We start from the raw sequence: 24037 nt of genomic DNA on the forward strand, positions 1-24037 counted from the left end.
ACAGCATTGTAAGTGTCAGATCCTGGATTCAAACCTGGATTGGCCAGACCCCAAACCTCAGGCTCTTGTCACCTCCCCACATGGCTCCCCTGGGCATCCAGGCCCAGGCGTGAACAATCCCCTTCTGCCTCCTTCTAGCGGGGAGGAAGCTGGACTTTTTCCAAAGGAAACGCTGGGAAACACAAAACCCAAAACAGAAAACAGGGCAGGGATGGTTCCCAGGCCCCGGCAGCCTAACCTCGGGTGATGCAAGTCTAGTCTGGGACGGGCTGGTCTGGACTGGTGCAGCCTCCCCAGATGCAGCAAGGGAGGGTTGCATCGTGCCAGTCACTGAATATCCACCATGTGCCAGGCACTTCCTGTATGTCATCTCCAAATGTGCACAAGGTGCCTATGAGGTAGGTATTATTATTTAGCCCCACTGTACAGATGAGAAAACTGAGGTTCAAAGAGGTCAATGTCTCGCCTTGGACCACAAGTGTATGAGTGGTATGTCTTTGTTCTGTACCACATTGGCTCAGTCTTCTTATTGGAGCCCCCTCCACTCTCCTGTTATGATGGGGGTGCCGCCAGGTGCTTCCTCTTGGGCGCTCAAAGATTCTGGAGTCTGGCTGGCATGGCTTGGGGCTTAGTTTCAGGAGCCACGTGATAGTTCATAGGGCCTCAGTTTCATTGGGAAAGTGGGGATAATATTACTACTTTTCATGACTATTTGGAGGTTCAACGAGGTCTGTGGGCTTTTGAATCTGGAAGAATTAGCAGTGGTCTGTTAGAGGGGGCAGGAGGGTCACTGGATATGCAAAGGTCCTGAGGCAGGAGAGAACTTGATCCATTGGAAGCCTGTGTGGCTGGGTCAGAGGAAGGATGTGGCTGCAGGTGTGGGCAGGAGCCTGACCTCAGGACGTTATAGGTCACAACGAGGAGTGTGGACTTGAACCTGAGGGCAGTAGGGAGCCATGGGAGGGTTTAAACAGCATCGTGCCACGGTCATGTTTGTTTTTTAGGAAGATCTCTCTGGCTGCGATGAGGGGTGAGACCACAGGCAGGAGGCCAAGTGATAAGGCCTTTGGGTTTCAATATCCCTTTTGTATGGAATGAGGTTGGGCGGTCCGCAGAGCAGACCTTATCCTCTAATTTCCCATAGAGGTTGTGTTTCCAGATTCAGGGTTTCATGTTACACAGAGTTATTCTTTCTGGAATGTGTCCCCCAAGCAACCCCGCTGGACCCTCTGTGGAAGGAGGGGCTCTTCTGAATGCAAGATGCGCGTTTATGCAAAAAAGTAGAGCATCGCAGTCCCGGGGCTTGGCAGTGTCTGTCCCTGAAACAGTCCAGCAACCAACAGATGGAAGAGCGTTTAGGAGTTGGGACAGGCTGCAAGCATCAATAATAACAATAATAGTAATGATGACAACGATTAACCTTTATTGATGACTTACCATACCAGGCCTTTGTGAAGTCTCTAACATCTGGGATCTCATGGAATCCTAAAATAAGCCTGTGAGTTAGCTGGCACTGATACCCATTGTACAGATGAGGAAAGCGAGGCCCAAAGTGGGGAAGTGCCTTGCTCATGGTTACTGCGGGGCAGAACCAGGCTGCCACCTGTGGGTGCTGGGCCACTTCAGGAGGGAGGCGAGCTGACGTGTTGTTGAACTTTCTGGGATCCAGACAGCCCTGCAACTGTTCCCAGTGCACAGAAAAGCCAGAAAATTCCAAACCCAGCATCCTGGCCTCCATCTACACTTCAGCCCACACAATCTGCCCTACAAAGTTATTCTCCCTGGAAGAACTTGGTAATTCAGGCTTTTCCAAACCCAGGAGAAGCTTCCAAGTCTAGAATCCTCCCAATGGCCTCTAAGGCCTCTTGGCCCTTGTCCACCTCCCTGGCCTCATCCCTACCTCCTTCCCCTCCAGGCTGCACTACATGCCAAGTGTACTGGCCTTGTTTCAGCTTCTCAAGCAGCTCCTACTCTCTCCTGCCTGCAGGCTCTGAACAGGCTGTTCCCTTTGCCTGGCAGGCTTTCTCCACTCTATTCCTAGCTTACTCCTGTTCATCCTTTCTGTCTCAGTGTAAATGTCACCACCTCCCAGGAGGCTTCCTTCACTCCCTATACTAGCTTAGATCTGTCTACCTCTTATATGTTTTCAGCAACGTGTGTTTCTCCATCATGGTGACATGGGTTATCTGTCTTCCCCACCCTTCTCCCGTCCCCGTGTGGTCTCAGGAAGGAGTGATAGGGAGCACATCCTCAGCGTCAAGGCAGTGAAGGGGATCTGTAAGACGGGGAGGGGACAAGTGCCCTTGAAATATAACACGGTCCACATTGCGCTTGCTCGGTGGTTGGAGCTATGCATCTCCTCTGTAGACCAGCTGAGGACTCAAGGCAAGAAATGACTTCTCACAGCATAAGATGACTCTGATTTCTTGTACTGAATGAGCATCCCATTTCGTCCCCCCTTCGCTGCCTTCCCTTCTCCGGGGGAGCGCTAAGAATGGGGAAGAAGAAAGCTTGGACTCACAGCCCATGCTGGAGAAGATGCAAATGGAGACTTGGGCCTGCTAGATTCTAGGGGAGGGTAGAATGATCTGGGGAAACTGAGGCAGCAGGGTCTTGGGGATGGGGGAGGAGCTAAGGGGCCTGGGGGAGGGAGATGGCAGAGGGTGAGGAAAGGAGAGGCTGTTCTCTGTTTCTGGAGATTCTTTTTTTTTTTAATTTTTAAAGATTGAGGTATAGTTGACATACCTGGGGATTCTTGATGGCAACCATAGAGGCAACTCCTGGGGGCGCTGTGGTGTCTCACGCAGTGCAAGAGGACAAGAAGAGGTAACGGGGAGCCTGGTCTCCATCATAAGCACCCAGTGCATGGTGGTGACCGTCAGGGCTCCAACCGTAAGGCCTCAAGCCCTTGTCTGCCACCCCTGAGCGGAGGCCAGATTCCCATGGAAGGAGGTCATTGTGTGGGCAATTGGAAGGTGACAGCCCTGAGGGGACCCCGCAAAAGGAAACCTGTGTTTTCAGGGTGTTAGGGCATGGGAGCAATTTTAAAAATCTGTTTTCAACCATTTCTTTGAGAAGCTCATTTCTTTTTAATAAAAGAACGTTAAGAAGTATAACACAAACAAGAGCCTTTTATTTATTTTTATTTTTTTTAACATCTTTATTGGAGTATAATTGCTTTACAGCGTTGTGTTAGTTTCTGCTGTATAACAAGGTGAATCAGCTGTGTGTGTACATATATCCCCATATCCCCTCCCTCTTGCACCTCCCTCACACCCAAACAAGAGCCTTTTAGACAATAAATGTTTTCTGCATTTAGGAAGCGCACCTTTGAGGGGACGGAAGTCTTCATGGGAGTCTTAGGGCCCTGAGCTCTGAGTTCTAGGTTGTGTGGGAGCCCAGAACAGTCCAGGCTGCCCAAGGAGCGCGCCGGGCTGGGGGACCGTGGTGATGGGAGATGATTCCATTATGCCCTGAACATGTGAGGAGGGATGGAGAACACCCTGCATTTGCCTAACAAGAAGATATTCCCGGGCTTCCCTAATGGCGCAGTGGTTGAGAGTCCGCCTGCCGATTCAGGGGACACGGGTTCGTGCCCCGGTCCGGGAAGATCCCACATGCCGCGGAGCGGCTGGGCCCGTGAGACATGGCCGCTGAGCCTGCGCGTCCGGAGGCTGTGCTCCGCAAGGGGAGAGGCCACGGCAGTGAGAGGCCCGCGTACTGAAAAAAAACAAAAACAAAAACAAACAAACAAACAAACAAAAAGAAGATATTCCCAAATGTTTTTGGCCAACTTGAGTATAGAAACTCAAGACAAAGAAACTGTCCAATGCCTACTTAAAATATTAATTTGAGTTGGATATTACCGGAAAAATTATAATAACAATTTTTATTATTATAATTTTGGATGTTTATAACAGTAACCTGACAAATGGGTTAAAAGGAGATAGTAAATATAAATATTGTTTTTTTCTTGCAGTTTCTGAAACAGTTTAGTTTCAGACTCTTCACTTGCATTTCTTCCTTTTTTTATTATTGTTTTTAATTGTGATGAAATCCACGTAACATAAAATTTACCATCTTAACTATTTTTAAGTGTACAGTGGCATTAAGTATATTCACACTGGTTGTACAGCCGTCACCCATTTCCAGAACTCCTCTCATCTTGCAAAAGCCAGGACATGGAAGCAACATAAATGTCCATAGACAGATGAATGGATAAAGAAGATGTGGTACATATATACAGTGGAGTATTACTCAGCCATAACAAGGAACGAAATTGAGTCATTTGTAGAGACGTGGATGGACCTAGCATCTGTCATACAGAGTGAAGTAAGTCAGAAAGAGAAAAACAAATATATATTAACGTGTATATGTGGAATCTAGAAAAATGGTACTGATGAACCTATTTGCAGGACAGGAATAGAGACGTAGACATAGAGAACGGACGTGTGGACATGGGTGGGGGAAGGGGGGGTGAGATGTACCGGGAGATTGGGACTGACATATATACACTACCATGTGTAAAACAGATAGCCGGTGGGAACCTGCTGTGTAGTGCAGAGAGCTCAGCTCGGTGCACCGTGGTGACCTAGGGGGGTGGGATGCGGGGGTGGGAGGGAGGTTCAAGAGGGAGGGGATGTATGTGTACGTATAGCTGATTCACTTTGTCGTACAACAGAAACTAACACAACATTGTAAAGCAACTATACTCCAATTAAAAAAAAAAACTGAAACTCTGTCCCCAGTAAACAATAACTTCCTATTCTCTCCTTCTCTGACCCCCTGGCAACCACCATTCAACTTTCTGTCTCTATGAATTTGACTGCTCTAGGTATCTTACTTAGGTGTAATCATACGTATTTGTCCATCTGTGACGGCTTATTTCACTTAACATAATGTCCTTGAGGTTCATCTGTGTTACAGCATGTGTCAGAAGTTCCTTCTTTTTTAAGACTGAATGGTATTCCATTGTACATATATACCACATTTTTTTAATCCATTTATCTGTCAGTGGACACTTGAGTTGCTTCCACCCCTTGGCTATGGTGAATAACGCGGCTATGAACATGAGTAGACAAATATCTCTTCAAATCCCTGCTTTCAGTTCTTTTGGGTGTATACCCAGAATTCGATTTGCTGGATCATATGGTGATTCTATTTTAATTGTTTTGAGGAAGCGCCTTACTGTTTTCCACGGTGGCTGCACCATTTTACACTTCCACCAACAGTGCACAAGGGTTCCAATTTCTCCACCTCCTCTGTGTTTTGTTAGTAGTATCCTAATGGGTGTGATGTGGTGTCATCGTAGTTTTCATTTACACGTCCCCAATGAATAGTGATGCTAAGCATTTTTTTTTAATATTTATTTATTTATTTATTTATATTATTTTTGGCTGCATCGGGTCTTAGTTGCGGCACATGGGCTTTTTGTTGCAGTGCGTGGGCTTCTCTCTGATTGTGGTGTGTGGACTCAGTAGTTGCGGCCCACAGGCTTAGTTGCCCCGTGACATGTGGGATCTTAGTTCCCCGACCAGGGATCGAACCGATGTCCCCTGCATTGGAAGGCGGGTTCTTAACCACTGGACCACCAGGGAAGTCCCAGATGCTGAGCATTTTTTCATGTGCTTATTGGACATTTGTATACCTTCTTTGGAGAAATGTCTACCAAGTCTTCCCCTCATGTTTGATGGGGTTTTGGGTTGTTTTGGTTTTTTAAAAATTTTTGTGTATTTATTTTTGGCTGCATTGGGTCTTCGTTGCTGCATGCAGGGTTTCTGTAGTTGCGGCGAGCAGGGGCTACACTTTGTTGCGGTGCGCGGGCTTCTCATTGTGGTGGCTTCTCCTGTTGCGGAGCATGGGCTCTAGGTGCGCGGGCTTCAGTAATTGTGGCTCATGGCTCTAGAGCACAGGCTCAGTAGTTGTGGCGCACGGACTTAGTTGCTCCGCAGCATGTGGGATCTTCCCAGACCTGGGATTAAACCCATGTCCCCTGCATTGGCAGGTGGATTCTTTAACCACTGTGCCACCAGGGAAGACCCGGGGTTTTTGGTTGTTGTTGAGTTATAGGAGTTCTTTATGTATTCTGGATATTAACCTCTTGTCAAATATATAATTTGCAAATATTTCTCCCATACAGTGGGTTGTATTTTCACTCTGTTGATCATGTCCTTTAAATGCACAGAAATGTTCAATTTTGAGGTCCAATTTATCTATTTTTGCTTTCGTTGCCTGTGCTTCCCCTGCATTTGTGAAGCTGTGTCCTTTGTCATTACGGAGCCACTTTTCAAAACGTTCAGCATCGCTTTCCAGAGGACCTCTCTCCACTTCTCTCTAAACTGTTTGACACACAGATTCATGCTTAGCATGGTAATTATCCCAGCCACAAATACCACTTTGCCACACATTATGACAGTGGGCTATACTTATTCTCCTTGTAGGTACACATTCATAATCTGCAGAGCTTCTATATTGCATCATAAAGTGAGTTGTAAAAGGCTTGTTTGCAACAGTGTGCAACCCCTGTGTGTGCCAGGCCACACTCCCAGGAGAAATTCTAAAGCTACACGAAATTACTTGATCTCTTTTAGCCCATTTGTCAGCTTACTGCGATTAACATCCAAAATGAGCACCCAGTGAGGTCATTTCAGGCTAATGCATCTTCCCCAAACAGTGTTCTGTTGGTCACATGAAATAATTGAGAGAATGTCCCATAATACAACATGCTTTGGAAAGAGGCAAATATAAGGAATAATTTTGGGGGGAAAAGCTCTACTTCCTATTCTAGCTGTAGAATAATTAATATAAAATAATAACAATAATAATAGCAGCAGAAATAATCACCATTTGTCGGGAGCCACTCCAGCCTGGCCATGAGCTCACTGCTTCACACACATTCTCACTGAATGCACACACCAGCTTTACGAGGAAGGCGCTCGTATTGTTCCCCATCTACAGGTGGGGAAATTGAGGTTCAGGCAGTGGAAGACACATGCTGGGAGAGCTGGGATTTGAACCTGTGTCTTTCAGAGCCCAGGCTCTTAATCACTACACGTTTCTGCTTTTATCTACCTGGTTTATGCCAGGCTGTGAGCGCCCGGCACTGGTGTGACCCAGAGAGCAGCCTGCCCAAGTGGTAGTGGGGGTTAAAATCCTCCTACTTCGCTGAAGCAAAGTTGGCTTCAGGGCTGGGGGCCCCACCCAGCTTGGTTCCTTCTGCCTGGTGGTTGGTAGTGCTTCGCACAGTGCAGGCTGATACTGGGAGGGGGCATCACAGGCGGCCCCTCCTGACCTCTGCTCAGGCAGGTTAGAAGCAGCTCACCAGCAGGCACTTGGAAGGAAAAGGGGAAGAAAGTTACCAGTCAGGTCATTTTTTTTTTTTTTTTTGCGGTACGCGGGGCTCTCACTCTTGTGGCCTTTCCCGTTGCAGAGCACAGGCTCCGGATGCACAGGCTCAGCGGCCATGGCTCATGGGCCCAGCCGCTCCGCGGCATGTGGGATCTTCCCGGACCGGGGCACGAACCCGCGTCCCCTGCATCGGCAGGCGGACTCTCAACCACTGCGCCACCAGGGAAGCCCTATTTTTTTAAAAAAATTATTTAATTAATTTATTTTTGGCTGCTTTGGGTCTTCTTTGCTGCGTCGGGCTTTCTCTAGCTACAGCGAGCAGGGGCTACTCTTCGTTGCGGTGTGCGGGCTTCTCATTGCGTTGGCTTCTCTTGTTGCGGAGCATGGGCTCTAGGCGCCTGGGCCTCAGTAATTGTGGCGCACGGACTTAGTTGCTCCGCGGCATGTGGGATCTTGCCAGACCAGGGCTCGAACCCGTGTCCCCTGCATTGGCAGGCGAATTCTTAACCACTGCGCCACCAGGGAAGTCCAGTCAGGTCAATTTTACACAAAGAAGTGACAACGTAAAAACATCAGAGGCACAAGAGACCCTGGGTTGCCTCTGGCTTTGTTAAAAGGAGCTTATATTTTTATTTTTGGTAAGCTTTATTTTTTTTATTATGGAAAATTTCAAACGTATATAAAAGTAGAGAGAATAATATATCTATCACCCAGCTTTAACAATTATAACTCATGCACAATCTTGTTTCATCTACATTCCACCCCAATTCCTCTATCCCAATGGATTATTTTGAAGCAAATCCCAGACACTCTTAACATCTCAACCGTAGCTATTTGGCTGTATCTTTCTAAAAATTAAGAAAATCTTTTTTAAAAAAGAAGGCTGGGCTTCCCTGGTGGCGCAGTAGTTGAGAATCTGCCTGCCAATGCAGGGGCACGGGTTCAAGTCCTGGTCTGGGAAGATCCCACAGATCTCCACGGATGCCGCGGAGCAACTAGGCCCGTGAGCCACAACTACTGAGCCTGCGCGTCTGGAGCCTGTGCTCCGCAACAAGAGAGGCCGCGACAGTGAGAGGCCTGCGCACCACAATGAAGAGGGGCCCCCGCTTGCCACAACTAGAGAAAGCCCTCGCACAGAAACGAAGACCCAGCACAGCCAAAAATAAATAAATAAATATATTAAAAAAGAAAAAGGCTATAGCCATAATACCATTATCACAGCTGGAGAAATTATCATCACACATATCTAGTCATTGTTTACATTTCTTTGATGGTCTCATAAATGTTTTTTGTACCTTGTAAAAAAGTCAATATATGTCCCTTTTAATCTATAATCCGCCCCCCCCCCCCCCCCCTCTCTACCCCTGTCATTTATTTGTTGAAGGAACCTGGTTGTTTGTCCTGTAGAGTTTTCCTCAATCTGGACTGTATTCCTGTGAGTTCCTTTAACGTGTTCCTCTGTCCTCTGTATTTCCTGTAATTAGATTTAAGGCTTGATGAGGTTCAGGTTCGATTTTTGGCCATAATACTTCACGGGAGGTATCCTGTCCTTCCATCAGGAAGCCCATAATGTCTTGTGATCTCTCTTTTTGTGAGGTTAGCAGTCATTGATGTCCATTGCCCAAGTTCATTCTTTCATTGGGGATTGCAAAGTGATGATATTCTAATTCTGTCTTCCTTCTTCATTTATTAGCTGGAATACTTGTAAAAGCGAAACTTCTCTTCTTCAACTCTTTAGTTACCCCAAGGTACAGTACAATATCCTTCATACCTACAATACAGATAGTACAAAGACTTGATTCTTTAATAGTTCTCACATACTGAGTTGGTTTCCTGACAGCCTTGGAGTTATTTTTTATTGAGTTATTATTATTAATTTTTTAGTATCATTATGAACATAGGGATTTAATGTTATTTGGTGTGTTTCAATCCCCTGCAATTATTATCCTTATTGATACTCAAATGATCCCACAAGACCAGAGTGAAGCTCTTTGGATTGGCTCCTGCAGCCTTTTGACCTCAGTAGGCTTTGATAACTTCCTTGCTTTCTGGAATAGCAAGATGCCCAGGTTTGTCTTGGACATTTTCTGCCCCAGACCTGGAATCAGCCATTTCTTCCAGGATCCCTGGTTTCTTGGAGTGGGTAGTGGTATTTAGAGACCACAGTTAAGGTTTAAGGGATGCTTATTGCCATTGGGTTGGTCATTGTTTCTGGGCATTTTCAGTGGACAGAGCTAGGAAATACATTTGTTTTTTTAAAGATTGGATATATCGTGAGTCATAACTACCCAAACTTGGAAGCAAAAAAGATGTCCTTTAGAAGGTGAACGGATAAACAAACTAGTATATCCACACAATGGAACGCTATTCAGTGGTAAAAAGAAATGAGGTACCAAGCAATGAAAAGACATAAAGGAGCCTTAAATGTATATTGCTAGGTGAGAGAAGTCAATCTGAAAAGGATACATATTGTATGATTCCAACTATACGATATTCTGAAAAAGGCAAGACTCTGGAGACAGATCCGTGGTTGCCAGGAGTTGGGGGGTGGGTGGGAGGGGTGAATAGGCAGAACACAGGGGATTTTTAGGGCACGGAAACTATTCTGTATGATACTACAATGGTGGATACGTGTCATTGTATGTTTGTCACAACCCTTAAAATGTGCAGCACCTAGACTGAATCCTAATATCAACTATGGACCTTGGGTCATAATTATATATCAGTATTAGCTCATCAGTTGTAACAAGTGTACTCCACTAATGCAAGATGTTAAATAATGGGGGAAATTGGGGGAGGTGGAGATGAAGGGGTATATGGGAACTCTTGGTACTTTCTATTCAATTTTTCTGTAACCCTAAAACTGCTAAAAAAATAAAGTCTGTTAATTTATTTTCAAAATATGAGTTCAGTTGACATTTCTAATTTAAATTCAGGGCTATAGTGTTTTTACTTAGTCTCATCCGTCTTACATCTGCATATCCTTTCTCCCATGCTGTGTGTCCTTTCTTCCCAGTTCCCAGCAAAAGATACACTCATTTGCTAAGTCCTACTCTACACAATACTCTCAGATGAGAATACCAATACCACCAAAAATGCAATTATTGATTTTTTTCTTTTGCAGTTTATTTATTTTTACTTTGCCTTTAGGGAATACCTTATTAGGGATGGACAGTCAAGACTGCTGTGTTTTAGTCGCTTGGAGGAATTCCTCTCCATGTATCTATCACCAACTTGCCATAAGTCAGCTTTTTGTTTGTTTGTTTTCCTTTTGTTATTTGGAATTTCTTTTCCAAACATTTAACATGTTTATAATATGGTTATGGAGAATATTTGCCTGGTTTCCAACTCAGGTCCACAAATCATGGAATATTACAAGTAGTCTAGCTTCTGTCTCCGCCCCTCTACCCTGTTCCCTTCCTCTCCTGTTAGATAACTTTTGCTGCTTCAAATTTTTCATTTAGCCTTTCATTTTATTTATTTCTTAATGTATATTTATTTATTTTATTTTATTTTTGGCTGCGTCGGGTCTTAGTTGCGGCACGCAGGATCTTCATTGCGGCATGCGGGCTTCTCTCTAGTTGAGGCGCACAGGCTCAGTAGTGGTGCCGCATGGGCTCAGTAGTTGTGTCATGCGGGCTTAGTTGCCCTGCGGCACGTGGGATCTTAGTCTCCTGACCAGGGATCGAACCCACATCCCCTGCATTGGAAGGCGGATTCTTAACCACTGGACTATCAGGGAAGTCCCTATCCTTTCATTAGATAATTCTTAGATAAATAAGAATATAGTCTACACACTCTTCTCCAAATTTTAAACCAAATTTCTTTCTAGTCAACCTCCAAATACTGGCAGAGGAAGGCCTGACCCCAGACTTTGTACACCGTCAGAACCCACCCAATTTGAAATACATTATTTCTGTTCTTTGTTGAGGGCCTACTGCTATTTCCAGGTTTGTATAAAAAGATTTCTGTGTGTTAGTTGAGCCTTCAGACAATCCCATGAGGTAGGTATTATTCCCCTATTTTGCAGAAGTGGAAACTAGAACTTAACGAACTGGGATTTGAACTCCTGTCTCCCTTATTTCACCCATTTGTTCATAAGTATTTCCAAAGTTCCTAACTCTGTTTCAGACCCCATCCCAGGTACTGGGATACAGAGATGAACCAGGCAGGGTCCTGTCCTCATGGGGCTCACATCTAGGGGATCATTCATGTCTGAGCATCTGTTCATCTGTCGGTCCACCACTGCACAGGGAATGCCTCAAGGGAATCTGTCTGATCCACTTGAAGTGAGAGCCCTGCACAGCAGAAACCAGTGGATGTTTGTTGAAAGAATAAATAAATAAATGAAGAAAGAAGGTTGAAAGAAGAACAAAGCTTGTGGTTGTAATGGAAGTCTTATGCCTCTTATACTCAGAAACCTTTGTTAAAAATTTAATAACTTTTAAGTTATGGATATAATGCACCTCATTATAGAAAATTTGGAAACTATAGAAAAGCGCAAATGAGAAAATAAAAATAATCCATAATACTAGCCTCCAAAGTTAGTCTTTTTCTGTATTCCTTTGGGCTTTTTTATGTATGAATATCTTTTTTTAAGATGCAACATTTGGATCTTGCTATATATCTATATATAGATAGATATATCTATATCTATAGATAGATAGATAGATAGATCTATAGATAGATAGATAGATATATCTATATCTATAGATAGATAGAAAGAGATATCTGTAGTTTGCATTTAAAAACCTCACTAATGATGTATAATGAACATTTTCCTATTCGAAAACCTTTTCAAACCTAAGTGTCTACTTAGAGGTTGGATTTATTTTCACCAGTGACTACATCCTTTACCATATAAAATAATTCTAAGCTCAAGACTGAGGTTAAGTCATAATGGGAAGCATATTTAGCAGGTTTCTAGGCAGCGCACTGGGCCCCAGCCATGACCATACAATCTTTCCCCAGCAAACACCCAGGGAAATGCCTTGAGAATGTCAGCTGGAGGCGTCAGCCTTACTTGGCTCCTTTAATACTCGGAGTTATATTATCAGCACATTCACTTTCTACAGTTCTGATCTCTGCAGGTACCACTAAAGTTCTCTCCTGGCTGCAGAGGAACTGTATACAGGCATCAGAGTGTGATTAAAGGCTGTCTCTGGAGTCAGACTCACCCTAAGCCCGGCTCCACATGAGACGGCTGTGTGATCTCGGCAAGGACATTCACCTCTCTTGGCTTCAGTTCCCTCATCTGTAACACAGAGCAGCACGTGCTCACACCTCCACAGGCGGTCACGGGGACTCAACAGCACAATGCCTGGCACATGATAGGTCACCAATAAACATCAGATATTATAACTTGTGTTTGGAGCGTTTTTTCTTCTATCCAAGTGGCATTTGCCATTCTCTGGTGTGAGGGTTGCTCTTGACAACTCGTCTTGATAGAAAGATATGAAGCAACTGGATGACCAACCATCTTAGAAGGAAGCATTGGACACAAGGGTCTCAGGTGTGCCCTGACCCCACCCTGACCTTAAGCGGTCAGGCATCCTAAACACATTGACAGGGGATTATGACTTTATTTTGTTTCTAAATTCATCAAAATACTACACAAGTAATCATGGAAGCCAATATCACACAGTAACGAAGTTTCCGGTCTTTGGAGCTAGACAATGAAGGTTCAAATCTCTGCCTCCTTACTTACTATCTGTATCACTTTGAACAAACTATTTCCCATCTCTGAGCTGCAGCTTCCTCTTAGTAAGTTGGAGATAACTGCAGTGGACAGCTTTTCCCCCTCCCATCCAGCATCCATTACCCTGCTTTTGCTGTTGCTTTGGGAGAACCAATTCTCTCCTACCCTGAACTAGGATTTCACTCCCTGGCTCTGTGACTGGGGCATGTGACCTGGGCTTACGCCAATCAGTGCACCCATCACCTGACCACAGAGATTGGTTGGTGGGTGGTCATGTGACCCACGCCAGTCCAATGGAGTAGCCCTTAGGGCCTTTGAGAACCACTTCTTTTCCATAGCCTTGCAGTTGTGAGGGTGCGACTGGCTCCTGCTTCAAAGCCATCTTGCTCCCAAATGGGAACATGCTCCAGGGGAATAGAGTCAAGAGAAACCAGTTGTGGACAAATTTTGAGCCCCTGCTTGAAGCCCAATCATGATTTTCCATTGACACAAGTGAATTAATCCTCTTTCTTTGCTTAAACCAGTTTGAATTGGGTATTCAAACGGGGTATTCTGTCACTTTCAACGGAAAGAATCCTGTCTCCCAGAATTGTTATAAGGATTAGATAAGGAAACATATAGAAAGCCCTCAGTGCAGTACTTGGAACAAAGTATGTGCTTAATAAATGGTAGTTATTTATATTGTTGTCATTATAACTTTGTAGAAAAGCAAGAAAATCAGATAAAACAAAAAATATCAGGGAAAACAGTGCACATTATTCCTAATTTCACCTCTTAGGGATAATCAGGTAAATATTTTGAAATAGTCTTCTTCCAGACATTTTCATATATATATATTCATAAAAACCAAAATGGGATTATGCTCTAATACTGTATTATAACCTATTTCACTCAGAAATCAAACACAGCACAAAGGTATATCTGCACAGCACAGTCGTTCGTAACAGCGGCAGAGCATTCTATGTTTTTGTTGAATACAGATTGTCTCCAAGTTATTTTTGTATTAATGATGTTGTGACGACATTTTCTATCATCTGTCAATCGGTTGATCTGTATCTTGATGCATTTCATAATTTTCTAATGATCAGTTCCTAAGACGAGGATTGCAGAGTCAAAGAGTTTCACAGATTTAAAAACCTACCTTGTAATTTTTATTGGAATGTTTAGTTTTTGAATAAAACACGTCTTGGTCTCTTCAGGATGCTATAACAGAATACCAGAGTCCGGCTTATAAACAACAGATATTTATTTCTTACAGTTCTGGAGGCTGAGAAGTCCAAGATGAGCGGATTCGGTGCCTGGTGAGGACCCTCTTCCTGATTCATAGACACCTGTGTCCTCATGTGGTGGAAGGGGTGAGAGAGCTCTCTGGGGTCTCTCTTCTATAGACACTAATCCCATTCGTGAGGATGGAGCCCTCATGACCTAATCACCTCCCAAAGGCCCCACCTCCAAATACCATCACATTGGGGATTAGGCTTCAACCTTGAATGTGGGTGGGGATACAAACATTTAGCCTGTAGCAATATTATCCAACATTTAAATGTCTTTTCCAGATGGCAGGGATCCCAATTCTGTGGGCTCCACATCTTCTCCGCATCAGACACTTTTACAGGTCTGATGTCATGAGTTCTCAAGACTCCCCTGGAGGGGAGGGACGGTGGTCTCCATAACTCTGATCGCAGCAGCCTCTCCACTCAGGAGACCTAGCACATTGCAGGGCCCCATTCTTCTTGGTGTTTCAGGGAGACCCCAAGGGGTGTAGAACGTGCACCCACAGGTAAGTCCTGCTTGTCATTTTACTTTGAAAGGAAAATATAGAATTGATTTATTTGCAGACGACATGATCATCCATGTAGAAAAATCCAATGTAATCTACAAAAAAGCTGCTGAAGCTAATTATTGAGATATAATTCACGCAAGTCCTTGTTGTCATTTGACAATTCCTTCACCCTCCCTCACCTCCTATGCCATTGCCCTGTGAACAAACTTCACCACTGTGGTCACTGGCCACACAGAGACACTCCTCCCCGCGGACTTCCTGTGCGCTGATGACCTTGGAAGGGAAGGGGAGGTCATTCCTCTGGGTTTTGTTCGGTTAGGGGGATCCGCAGCAGTGCTGCTTGGGCACACGAAGGGGCAGAGTTTAGTGAAGTGAGGCTTCCTTCCGCACAGTTCTTTTTCTCCCCAGGGAGCAGTCAGGAGAGTCAGGAGAGCTGTGTCCACGTGGGTGCTGAGCCGCACTGCCACCCACAGTGCTCACATCCTGCCCGCGCCCCGCTCTGCTCCTCAGGCCCTGGGCTCAGTCTGGCTCTTTTCCTCTCCCAGGGGCCCACTGCTCCTCCTGGGTACTCTGCTCCCATGTTCCCCCAGGCTGTCACATGTCACACGTCCGAACCCACAGTGGGTGAGCTTCACATCTACCCCAGGATGCTGCTGGGTCCTCAGTGGGCGCAGTAGCTGTCGAGCAGAAGCGTGTTGCTGGACTTCGACGTGGCTGCCCCTCCGCCCCAGTCGGAGGGTCCGTTCCCGTGGTGCAGATGCAGAGATGGTGGTTCACAGAGAGGACCGTACCTGCCCAAGTTCTCACCTCAAGTTATGACAGAGCCAGAATTTGTGCCATTTCTCTCTGATGCCAAGTTCTGTGCTAGTTCTGCCGTGTCCTCCAGGACCGGCCATTTCCCGCCAGCTTCCGAAACCCGCGAGGGGAGAGGCTCTGAGCCGGGAGGAGGGTAGGTGAAGGGATGTGAGAAGCGTGAATGGTACGGCGCTCTGCGCAAGGGTAACTGGGCAGCTTCTCCCATCCACATCCCTGGACTCTAGTCCCACACGCTCGGTCCCCAGGGCCACCCGTGGAAACCTTCTCTTCCTCAAATCCTACTACCAGACCCAGCGTTCTGCCCCTGGGGCTCCTGGGTTCAGGGGCCCTTCACCTGCCTGAGCCCTGGGTGGTGTTGGGATGGGGTTGGGCGGGAGGGAGGCTGGGTGTTGACAGGCAGCTGGGCTCACCGGCTGTGGGCCTGGCCCCTCCCCCTACCCTTCCTCCCCTTCCCAGCTGGCTCCGAAAGGGAAGCGGGGTGGGGGCAACTTCACAGGGAAACTTTTGTTCTTGCCCAGAACAGACACAGGCTGGGGACCGAGCTTCCCCTTGGCTGCCACGGAGACCGGGGCCACTTGAGTTCATGTTTATTTTCACAGTGTGGATTCCATGGAGATAATCGGCCCTGACGGGGCAGCCCTGGAAGAGGGCTCGGGACTCTGCGGAGTGCCTACTGTGTGCTAGGCCCGAGGTAGGCGGGAGCCAATGAGATCCCAACCCCCAGAGATCAGGTGCTGACTGATCACACTCGACGGAGGAGGAGGCCACCAAGGTGCAGAGAGGGGAAGCCACTTGCCCAAGGTCACACAGCAGGTTAGCAGAGTGCTGGAAGGGGAGGCCGCATGCTCCCCTGGGCTCTTTCTACTTTTATGCCTGAGTTACTGGCAAAGCAACTCAGCCGCCCTGGGGCTTCACGGAAGAAGCACTGCCCAGGGTTCCCCACAGGCCGGGGTCCGTGAAGCAGGATGGGTAAGAGCGTGGACATCTCTTCCAAGGGGCTCCAGTCCAAGCCGAGGCCTCGGGCAAGCAGTGTTCTCTGAGCCCTGGTCTCCTCCTCTGTGCAACGGGACTGATGACAGCGTCTGTCTCATCAGAGCCGTGCAGCTTGACGAGGGGGGAGAACTCAGTAATAACCATTGTTATTATACTATTATCACTGCTAGTCTTCCATCCTACCCAATGCTACACCCTCGGGCTCACCGCGGACCCAGGAGTGTCCTACAAGATGTGTCAGTGCTGTTCCCGAGTGGCAGCTTCTCCTGCCGAGGCCGTGAGGGGCGTGAGGGGGGGGATGGCCTGTGTGTGAATCCCGACCGCTTGTCATCCCTGGGAGCAGACCAGGGATTTCACAAGGAATCACCCCCAGCCCCTCCCCGGTCGGGCCAGCAGCCCTCGCCCTGCCGCATCCTCCTCAGGGCACCGCTGGACCACCCATCCCCTGGCCCAGGCCCTCCCCCAAATCCACCCTCGCCGTTATTTAATTTTTTTTTTCTGTATTTACTTTTCCCACCACTTCATTTCATTCCTGAAATACACCTCAAAGCCCCAGATAGACCCAACTCACCAGGCCAGTCATGAGTCCGCCAGTAAGACCGGCATCGGACGCGTGAGGACCCGAGGAAACAGCCGAATCAAAAACCAAACATGGAACCAATAAAATCTTTAACCTGACACTACAAACTTCCCACAGACTTCAGAGAAATACCTCGAGAAGTGCACGACCTTTTAGTTTCTCCCCAAGGCTACCACCTCCTCCAGCGGGGTCTTTCTAAAATACAGATTTGACCTTGTCACTTCCCGGCTTCAGAACCCTTCGATGGCTCCTCATTATTTATTATTCTTATTCGCTTGCATTTATCGAGGTCCTCTGCTCGCTGGGTCCTGTGCTGGATGCCTTTCATGCATGTGTTCCCATGGGGCAGGGACTGTTGCTATCCTGGTCTCAGGGAAGAGGGAGCAGCGGTGCGGGGGGACCGCAGGGTCACGAAGCTGCTGAGTGGCGGAGCTGGGATGCAAACTCGGGTCAGCCTGCGTCCAGAGCCGGGGCCTCTCCAGCTCTCTGCGGCCCTGCTGGAGGCCTCAGCCCGCCCTTGACGAGCTCCCCGGCCTGGGGTCTGGCCGCTTTTCCCTCCGCCCCCTCTGGGTTGACCTTCCTACTCGTCACTTCTGTCACTCAGTCTCAGTGTGGGAACCACGCTCCCAGCACGGGCTCCGGACCTCAACCTTGGTCTCCACAGGGACCTCCTCGTCTCCAGTCACCGATCAGCTCCTGTGGCTTGAACTCCTGACTCACCAGCGGCTCTTCAACTGCCCCATTTTGAGATAACAGCCCTTCCTTGACCTTGAGGCTCCTGCTAGCTACCACCTTCTATCTCTTTTTCCATCTCCTGCCAAGATCTTAAAAGCCCAGTGTGTGCCCCCCCATATGCCCGCCTCATCACCCCCACCCACCCCTCAGCTCTTTGCACTCTCCTCCCAAGTCTCCCCTGAAATGGCCCCGGGTGAGGCCACCTCTGACCCCTGGGTCATCTCGTCCACTTGTCCAGCTTCTGGGCTTCATCTTACCTCCTGCTTACCCCCTGTCTCCTCTGGTTCACCACCTTCTGGCTGCTTCTACTCCAGCTGCTTCTTGACAACTCTTCCTTTGCCCCCTGTCCTGAATGTTGGTGCACATGGACCACGCTCCCTGGGGGAACTCAGCCACCACGACCACAGGGGTGATGTCCAAACCTGCACCCCAGCTCTGGCTTCCCTCTTGACCCACAGAGCCAACCGCCTCCTGGTGTCCTGGTGTCTTCGCTGGGACACCCTTCTGGCCCCGCAGACTCAGCACATCCGCATCGGAGCACCTAATGAGACTTCCTCTTGGGCTGCCCATCTCGGGGGCATCACCATCAGCCTCCAACCAGGCGTGAAGTCGGAGCATCCTGTAGACGCCTCCCTCTTCTCCTGTGTTCTTCACTCCTGCTGCGAGTGGGACACCGGGTCCTATCACTTCTACCTGCTGTACGTCCTCTGTTCCCCCTCCTCCGTGTCCCCCGGCCCACCGCCCTCGTTCAGGCCACCATATTCTCTTGCCTTCTCGCTGGTCTCCCATCTCCAGCCCTGCTCCTCTAAACTCTCCTCCCTACTGTACAGAGAGCCACCTCTCTCAAAGGCAAATTTGATTTGGGTATGTCCCTTCAGTGGCTCCCCATTGTTCTTGCAATAAAGCCCACCTCAGTAAAACCCACCATGGCCCCTGCCAGCCTCTCTGTCCTACTTTCTTGTTGGGGCATCCTGGGTCAGCCCACTACCCTGTCTTGCCAGTCTCCCACGCTCAGTATCAGCACGAACTGCGTGCAGATCCCCGTCACTCGGGGCTTTGCTGCCTCCACGCTTTTATATGCGCCATTCCTTCTGCCTTGAACACCCTTCCCCTCTGGTCCTCCAGGCAAACTACTGTTCCTTTTCAAGTCTTGACTCGGATGCCACCTCCCTTTGACTCCCCTGGAGGTCTCAGGTGCCCCTTCTCCTATGGTCCTAGTGGAGCTTACACAGGCACCATGGAAGTGAGTATTGGTCATATTGTAAGAGTCTTGTTACCTCTGTCCGGCTCCCTCACCCCCACCCCCACTGGATGGGGAGTTTCTTGAGGGTTCGGCTCAGGAAGACTTTAACTCTGGGCCTCTAGTGCTCAGCCCAGCGTCCAGCATGGAGAGGGAGCTCAACGAGTATTTGTTGGATTGCCTCCAATTCAGAAATGGAAAGAAAAGAAGAGAAAAGAAAAAAGGAAAGAAAAGAAAAAGAAAAAGTGGACTGGAAGTTTGGAAGATCACCTGGGTGGGGCTTGGAGGACCAATAGCCAAAGGCTAGTGAATTGGGGTTTCAAGCCCGAGCCAAACCTGGGGGGGGTCTCTTGGGCTGTGTAATCCAACACCCCCCCCCAACACACATCTCAGGGTGTGGCGAGTCCTGCAAACTCTGGGGCTACAACTGGGCTTCCAGCTTCCTGGATGAGACCTGCCCGGGCTCTTGCAGCCAAACACATGTGGCTTTAAACTTCAGTCCATCTTCCCAGCTGTGTGACCTTGGGCAAGTCCCTTCACTTCCTCCAAACCTGTCCCCCCTCTTGCAGCTCGATGGTAATCTCCACAGGGCTGCATGGATTCGATGAGGTGATCTCAGTAGGGCAGCTAGGCTAGCGCCGGCACCTAATGAGTGCTCAGGAAATGTTTTTTCACGTGATCATGCAGCCTTGGGGGCCTCCCTGGTGACGCCGCCACCCCCTACCCCCTGGGGAGACCTGGCCTGACAGAGGGTAACGATCAGTAATGTGCCAGGCACCGTGCTTGGTGCCCTACTGCATTATCCCATACCATCCTCTCCATTTACCAATGAGGAACCTCAGGTTCAGAGAGGTCAGGCTACTTGCCCAAGGTCACACAGCCAGTGAGTGACACCGGGATTTGAAATCAGGATGACTTCTTAAAGGCTGGTCTGGTCTGTGTGTCCCTCCAGGCCAGGCTCGCCCAGACGGCTCCTGGTCCTGGACAGGCCCAGGTTCCCTCGAAGCTCTCCCAGCCAGGCAGGCTCTTCCCATTCCCCCCGCCTCCCCTCTGCCCACCGCTAGATCTGTTTAAACTAGCTGAGCAGGGTGAGGTGGGGAGGCCGCGGAGAAGGTACAGAGATGTTTGTTTTCCTTGGGGGTTTATATCAACATTGGTCTTGACATTTCGCCTGTTATTATGTGTGGTTCTTTAGAGGGTGAAATAATATTTTCTTTTGCTTGAGAAAAGGACAAAGTTCAGACAGAGCTCTTGGCCCCAAATGGATTTTCCTCCTTCTCTGCTTTCCATGTGCCATAGCTACTCCGAGTTCCTTGGAGCCATCGCTGCGGGCAGACATCCTCTCTGGCCGCAGGTATCGTCAGCAAGCTGTGCGTGCGCCCGGGTGCCGCAGACTCGCTGTGTGCTGTAAATACCGTCCGTTTGCCGGGGATGCAGTGTGTGGGCTGCACCTGGTGTTGCCCCCATGTGCACACGTGTGTGCCACGGGCTCTGTCTGCATCCTCCAAATTTGTTCTCCTTTCCTTAGACACACGTGGCTGGTACACACATCATGCTGTGTGCCGTCACCACCTTGGACATACCCCAGGGTTGGTGCACACAGGTGGCACTGATGGTGTACACTGCGGACTGTTGGTGACTCCCAGACATGACTGGGTGTCTGGAGATACAGACGTTCTCCTCGATGTGAGGAGAAAACCCCCGAGCTCCAGACTCAGCCTGGGCGCTGAGTTGTATGTGGGTCCCCTCAGCGGGTGGAGGCCGCTGTGTGCTCTGGGTCTGTTCCCTTCAGGTAATGATGAGCCCAGCCACCGGATGGCCATAGCCCCAGATTAGCTTGTAGCTGTATCACTCTGATCTCAGCCTCTGTCTCCACGTGGCCTTCTCCCTGTGGGGGTCTCCTCGGTGTGTGTCTGAATGTCCCCCTCCTTTCTCTTATAAAGACACTAGTCATTGGATTTTGGTCCCACCCTAATTCAGTGTGACCTCATCCTAGCTTAACTAATTACATCTGCAAAGACCTTATTTCCAGATAAATTCACAGGCTGAGATTCCAGTTGGACATGAATTGGTGGGGGGGAGCTATTCAACCTAGCACAGCCCCCATTCCTTGAGCTGTTTTTGAGAAGAACTGAGTTAAACCCTATTATACATTATCTCATTTAATCCTCCTGCAACCTACAGAGATGGGTGTGGCCTTCCCCATTTTATAGTCGAGGCGGCTGAGGCTCAGAAGGGGAACTTCACTTGCGCAAGGATACACAGCCAGTCAGAGGGGGCCCGGGCTTCGGCCCCAGGTCTGCTGGGGTCACGCTGCCCTGTGCAGCAGGGACAGTTCCATACACACCCTGCATCCTCAACTCAGGGTTTCTCAACCAAGCTCTACGGACATTTGGGCCTGATTAATTCTTCACGTGAAGGGCTGTCCTTGCTCTGGAGGATTAAACATACTGACTTCTACCCACTCGATGCCAGTAGCACCCTCCTTCCAGCTGTGACCACCCAAAATGCCCCCTGACGTTGCCAAACCTGCCCCGGGAGGGTGGCTAACTTTGCCCTTGGTAGAGAACCCCTGCTCTAGACCCTGCATCCTCTGGTGAGGATGTGGTCTGTGTGAGTGGACCGGGGCTTGCCTCTTAGGTCTGACAATGAGGTTCAGGGTCCTAGGTGGGAAGAATAATGAAGACAGTGCCTATGTCCGGGGCTCCTGCATGCGGTATCTTGCTTCGTCTCCACCCCAACCCCTGAGGAAGCCCCCCCTGGGAGGCTGGTGAAATCAGGGATGCTCAGTACTTTTAGTACCTTTGCCATTTTGCAAAAGGAAGTCCATGTCGTCAGCTCTCCCAGGCTGCTCTCTGGGGCATTGGGGATACTTCCTGATATCCCAGTTGATTTAGAAGCTCAAGGCCATCAAGGCTCCAGGAGAGGATTATCTGTCCCCGAAACTGTTCCAAGTGCTCTCTGACTGGTGGATTTCAATACTTGCTCCTTTGTGGACTTTCAGCACCTTCAAGGGCAAGGTCCTCTCTGGGTGGATCCAGAAGGTACCATCCTATTTTTCAGAAAAGCAGCATCTTCTCTCCCCAGGATGAAGCCCTATCAGCTTACTAGGTATTCTGTTCTAACTATGCCTGACCCAGCTGATGCATGCGGAGTCCTGGCTTTTCAGTCTAATGTGCTCAGAGAGGAGCAGTCAGACTTGGTCGGGGTCATTCCTTTCAACCAAGCACCAAGTGTGCACCAGGCCCAGTTTCAGGTGTTGGAGGTGGAACCCCATGGAGCCTGCAGTCTAGCTGGGCAGAGAGGAAAACACAAGTCAAACAAGCAAACACAGTCGTCAGGAGCATAAAAGATGCTGAGATGGGGGAACCAGGGACTGGGAACGGGCCGCCAGGGAGGGACTCTGTCTTAGTCTGGGCCCCCCAGAAAGCAGGGCCTGAGACAAGGCATCAGTGCAAGTACTTTGTGAGGAGCGTGATCCCAGGGAGGATTGAGGGACGCAGAACGAACCGGGGGGAGGGAGGGTCAGTGTGAGGGCCTGTCATCAAGCTGGCCTCTGCTATCTAGGGACAGTGTCTGCTCAAATCCATGGGACAAGTGGCGAGATGGGGGAAGGGTTTGTCCACCACACCAGTCCCCCGTTGCTCAAAGGTTTACCCCATTTTCTGGTCACTGGTTCGCCCCATTGGGCATTATCTCTTCCTGAACGGTTGGGTTGCAAATGTGTGGGCTCCAAGTGGGTTTCCACCATGCAATGTGCGGGGAGAAACCCCAAGGCAGGAGGTGAGCTGAGGGTCGCCCAGCCTGAGTGAGGCATTGCCCTACTGCCCCTACGCATCCACAGTGTTCAACGGTGTCCAGACAGCATCTCCGAGGAAGTGACATTTGGACTGGGGCCTGAGATGAGAATGAACCAGCCTTGTGCCTGACCCTCTGAGCCACCTGTGAGGAAACCTTCCAGAAAGAACCTGTGGTTGTGGCTTTTATGGGTTGTGTCTTGACCTTTGGGGAGACCTTGGGCCAAGCCCCGTAAGCCTAGCTGGTTTTCTAATGCCTACGCAGAACCAACTCTGGGTCCGGCAGAGTTGGCACCTGTAGGGAGTGCCCCCTGGGAAGTTAGAAGAGATGTCCGGTGACATAAACCAGGGGTTGGAACCTTCGTGTTTGATGATAATTGTTGATACTTTGGTGGCTCTGGAGCTGTTTTGCAGGGCTGTCCGGTCGAATGCATAAAATATATGCAATTAAAGATTTCTAGGAGTCGTATTAAAATAGAAACAGGTGAAATTAATTTCAATAAAAGATTATTTAATCCAATATATCCAAAATGTTATTATTTCAACATAGAGTCGATATAAAAATAAATGAGATAGTTTATATTATTTCATTCGTATATGTGTTCACAATCTGGTGTGTATTTTATACCAGCTGCAGGTGTCATTGGTACTGGCTGGACCTCAAGTGCTCAGTGACTACACGGGGCTACGGGCTAGAGTTGCACAGCTCTAGAGGTTAGAAGTAGAGTTTTTTGTGTGTATTCAGATGATGTGTTTCCATTATCACAAACCGGAAGACTTTTAGTGGACAACTGGCCCCTCGGCAATCACTGGCCCAGGAGTCAACAGCCGAGGTTAAGGTTGGGATAAAGATTAAACAAGATAATTCATGTAAAGTGCTTAGCAGAAGGACTGGCGAGGAATATGTACCTGATAAACTGTAACCGAGATAAAGTTATTTACAGAAGTGGATTTGGGTTTGCTCTAATGCACAGAAAGAGGAGGATTAAAACCTCCCAGTTCAATGTCACTGAGCAGAGATTTTTATCCCAGAGATATTTCAGACTGG

At 48.5% G+C, this 24037-nt stretch overlaps 1 protein-coding gene and 1 long non-coding RNA gene across 8 annotated transcripts in view; one reads left to right on the plus strand and one right to left on the minus strand.

Annotated features, from left to right (window-relative positions):
* LOC113619689 (uncharacterized) overlaps positions 1-23514 on the plus strand; it is a 32072-nt gene extending 8558 nt beyond the window's left edge. Inside the window, exons 2-7 of one of the 7 annotated variants that reach the window (XM_027104846.1) lie at positions 14304-14346; positions 14602-16457; positions 16640-18650; positions 19078-19195; positions 19385-19494; positions 20492-23514. In XM_027104846.1, coding sequence (XP_026960647.1) covers positions 18070-18650; positions 19078-19195; positions 19385-19494; positions 20492-20603 — 921 coding nt within the window. In that variant the 5' untranslated portion in view covers positions 14304-14346; positions 14602-16457; positions 16640-18069 and the 3' untranslated portion in view covers positions 20604-23514. The other 6 variants (XM_027104848.1, XM_027104842.1, XM_027104843.1 and 3 more) reach the window with 6 other exon arrangements.
* LOC113619690 (uncharacterized) lies at positions 6872-14595 on the minus strand. Its single transcript, XR_003432497.1, has 3 exons — positions 14471-14595; positions 10204-10210; positions 6872-6881 (listed from the first exon to the last, which is right to left on the minus strand). It is a non-coding gene; the product is annotated as an uncharacterized LOC113619690 (long non-coding RNA).
* Positions 23515-24037: the final 523 nt, after the last annotated feature.

Source organism: Aethalodelphis obliquidens, unplaced genomic scaffold (assembly GCF_003676395.1).
Source record: "Aethalodelphis obliquidens isolate GAN/ISIS:26980383/991018 unplaced genomic scaffold, ASM367639v1 scaffold7, whole genome shotgun sequence".
Lineage (NCBI taxonomy): Eukaryota > Metazoa > Chordata > Mammalia > Artiodactyla > Delphinidae > Aethalodelphis > Aethalodelphis obliquidens.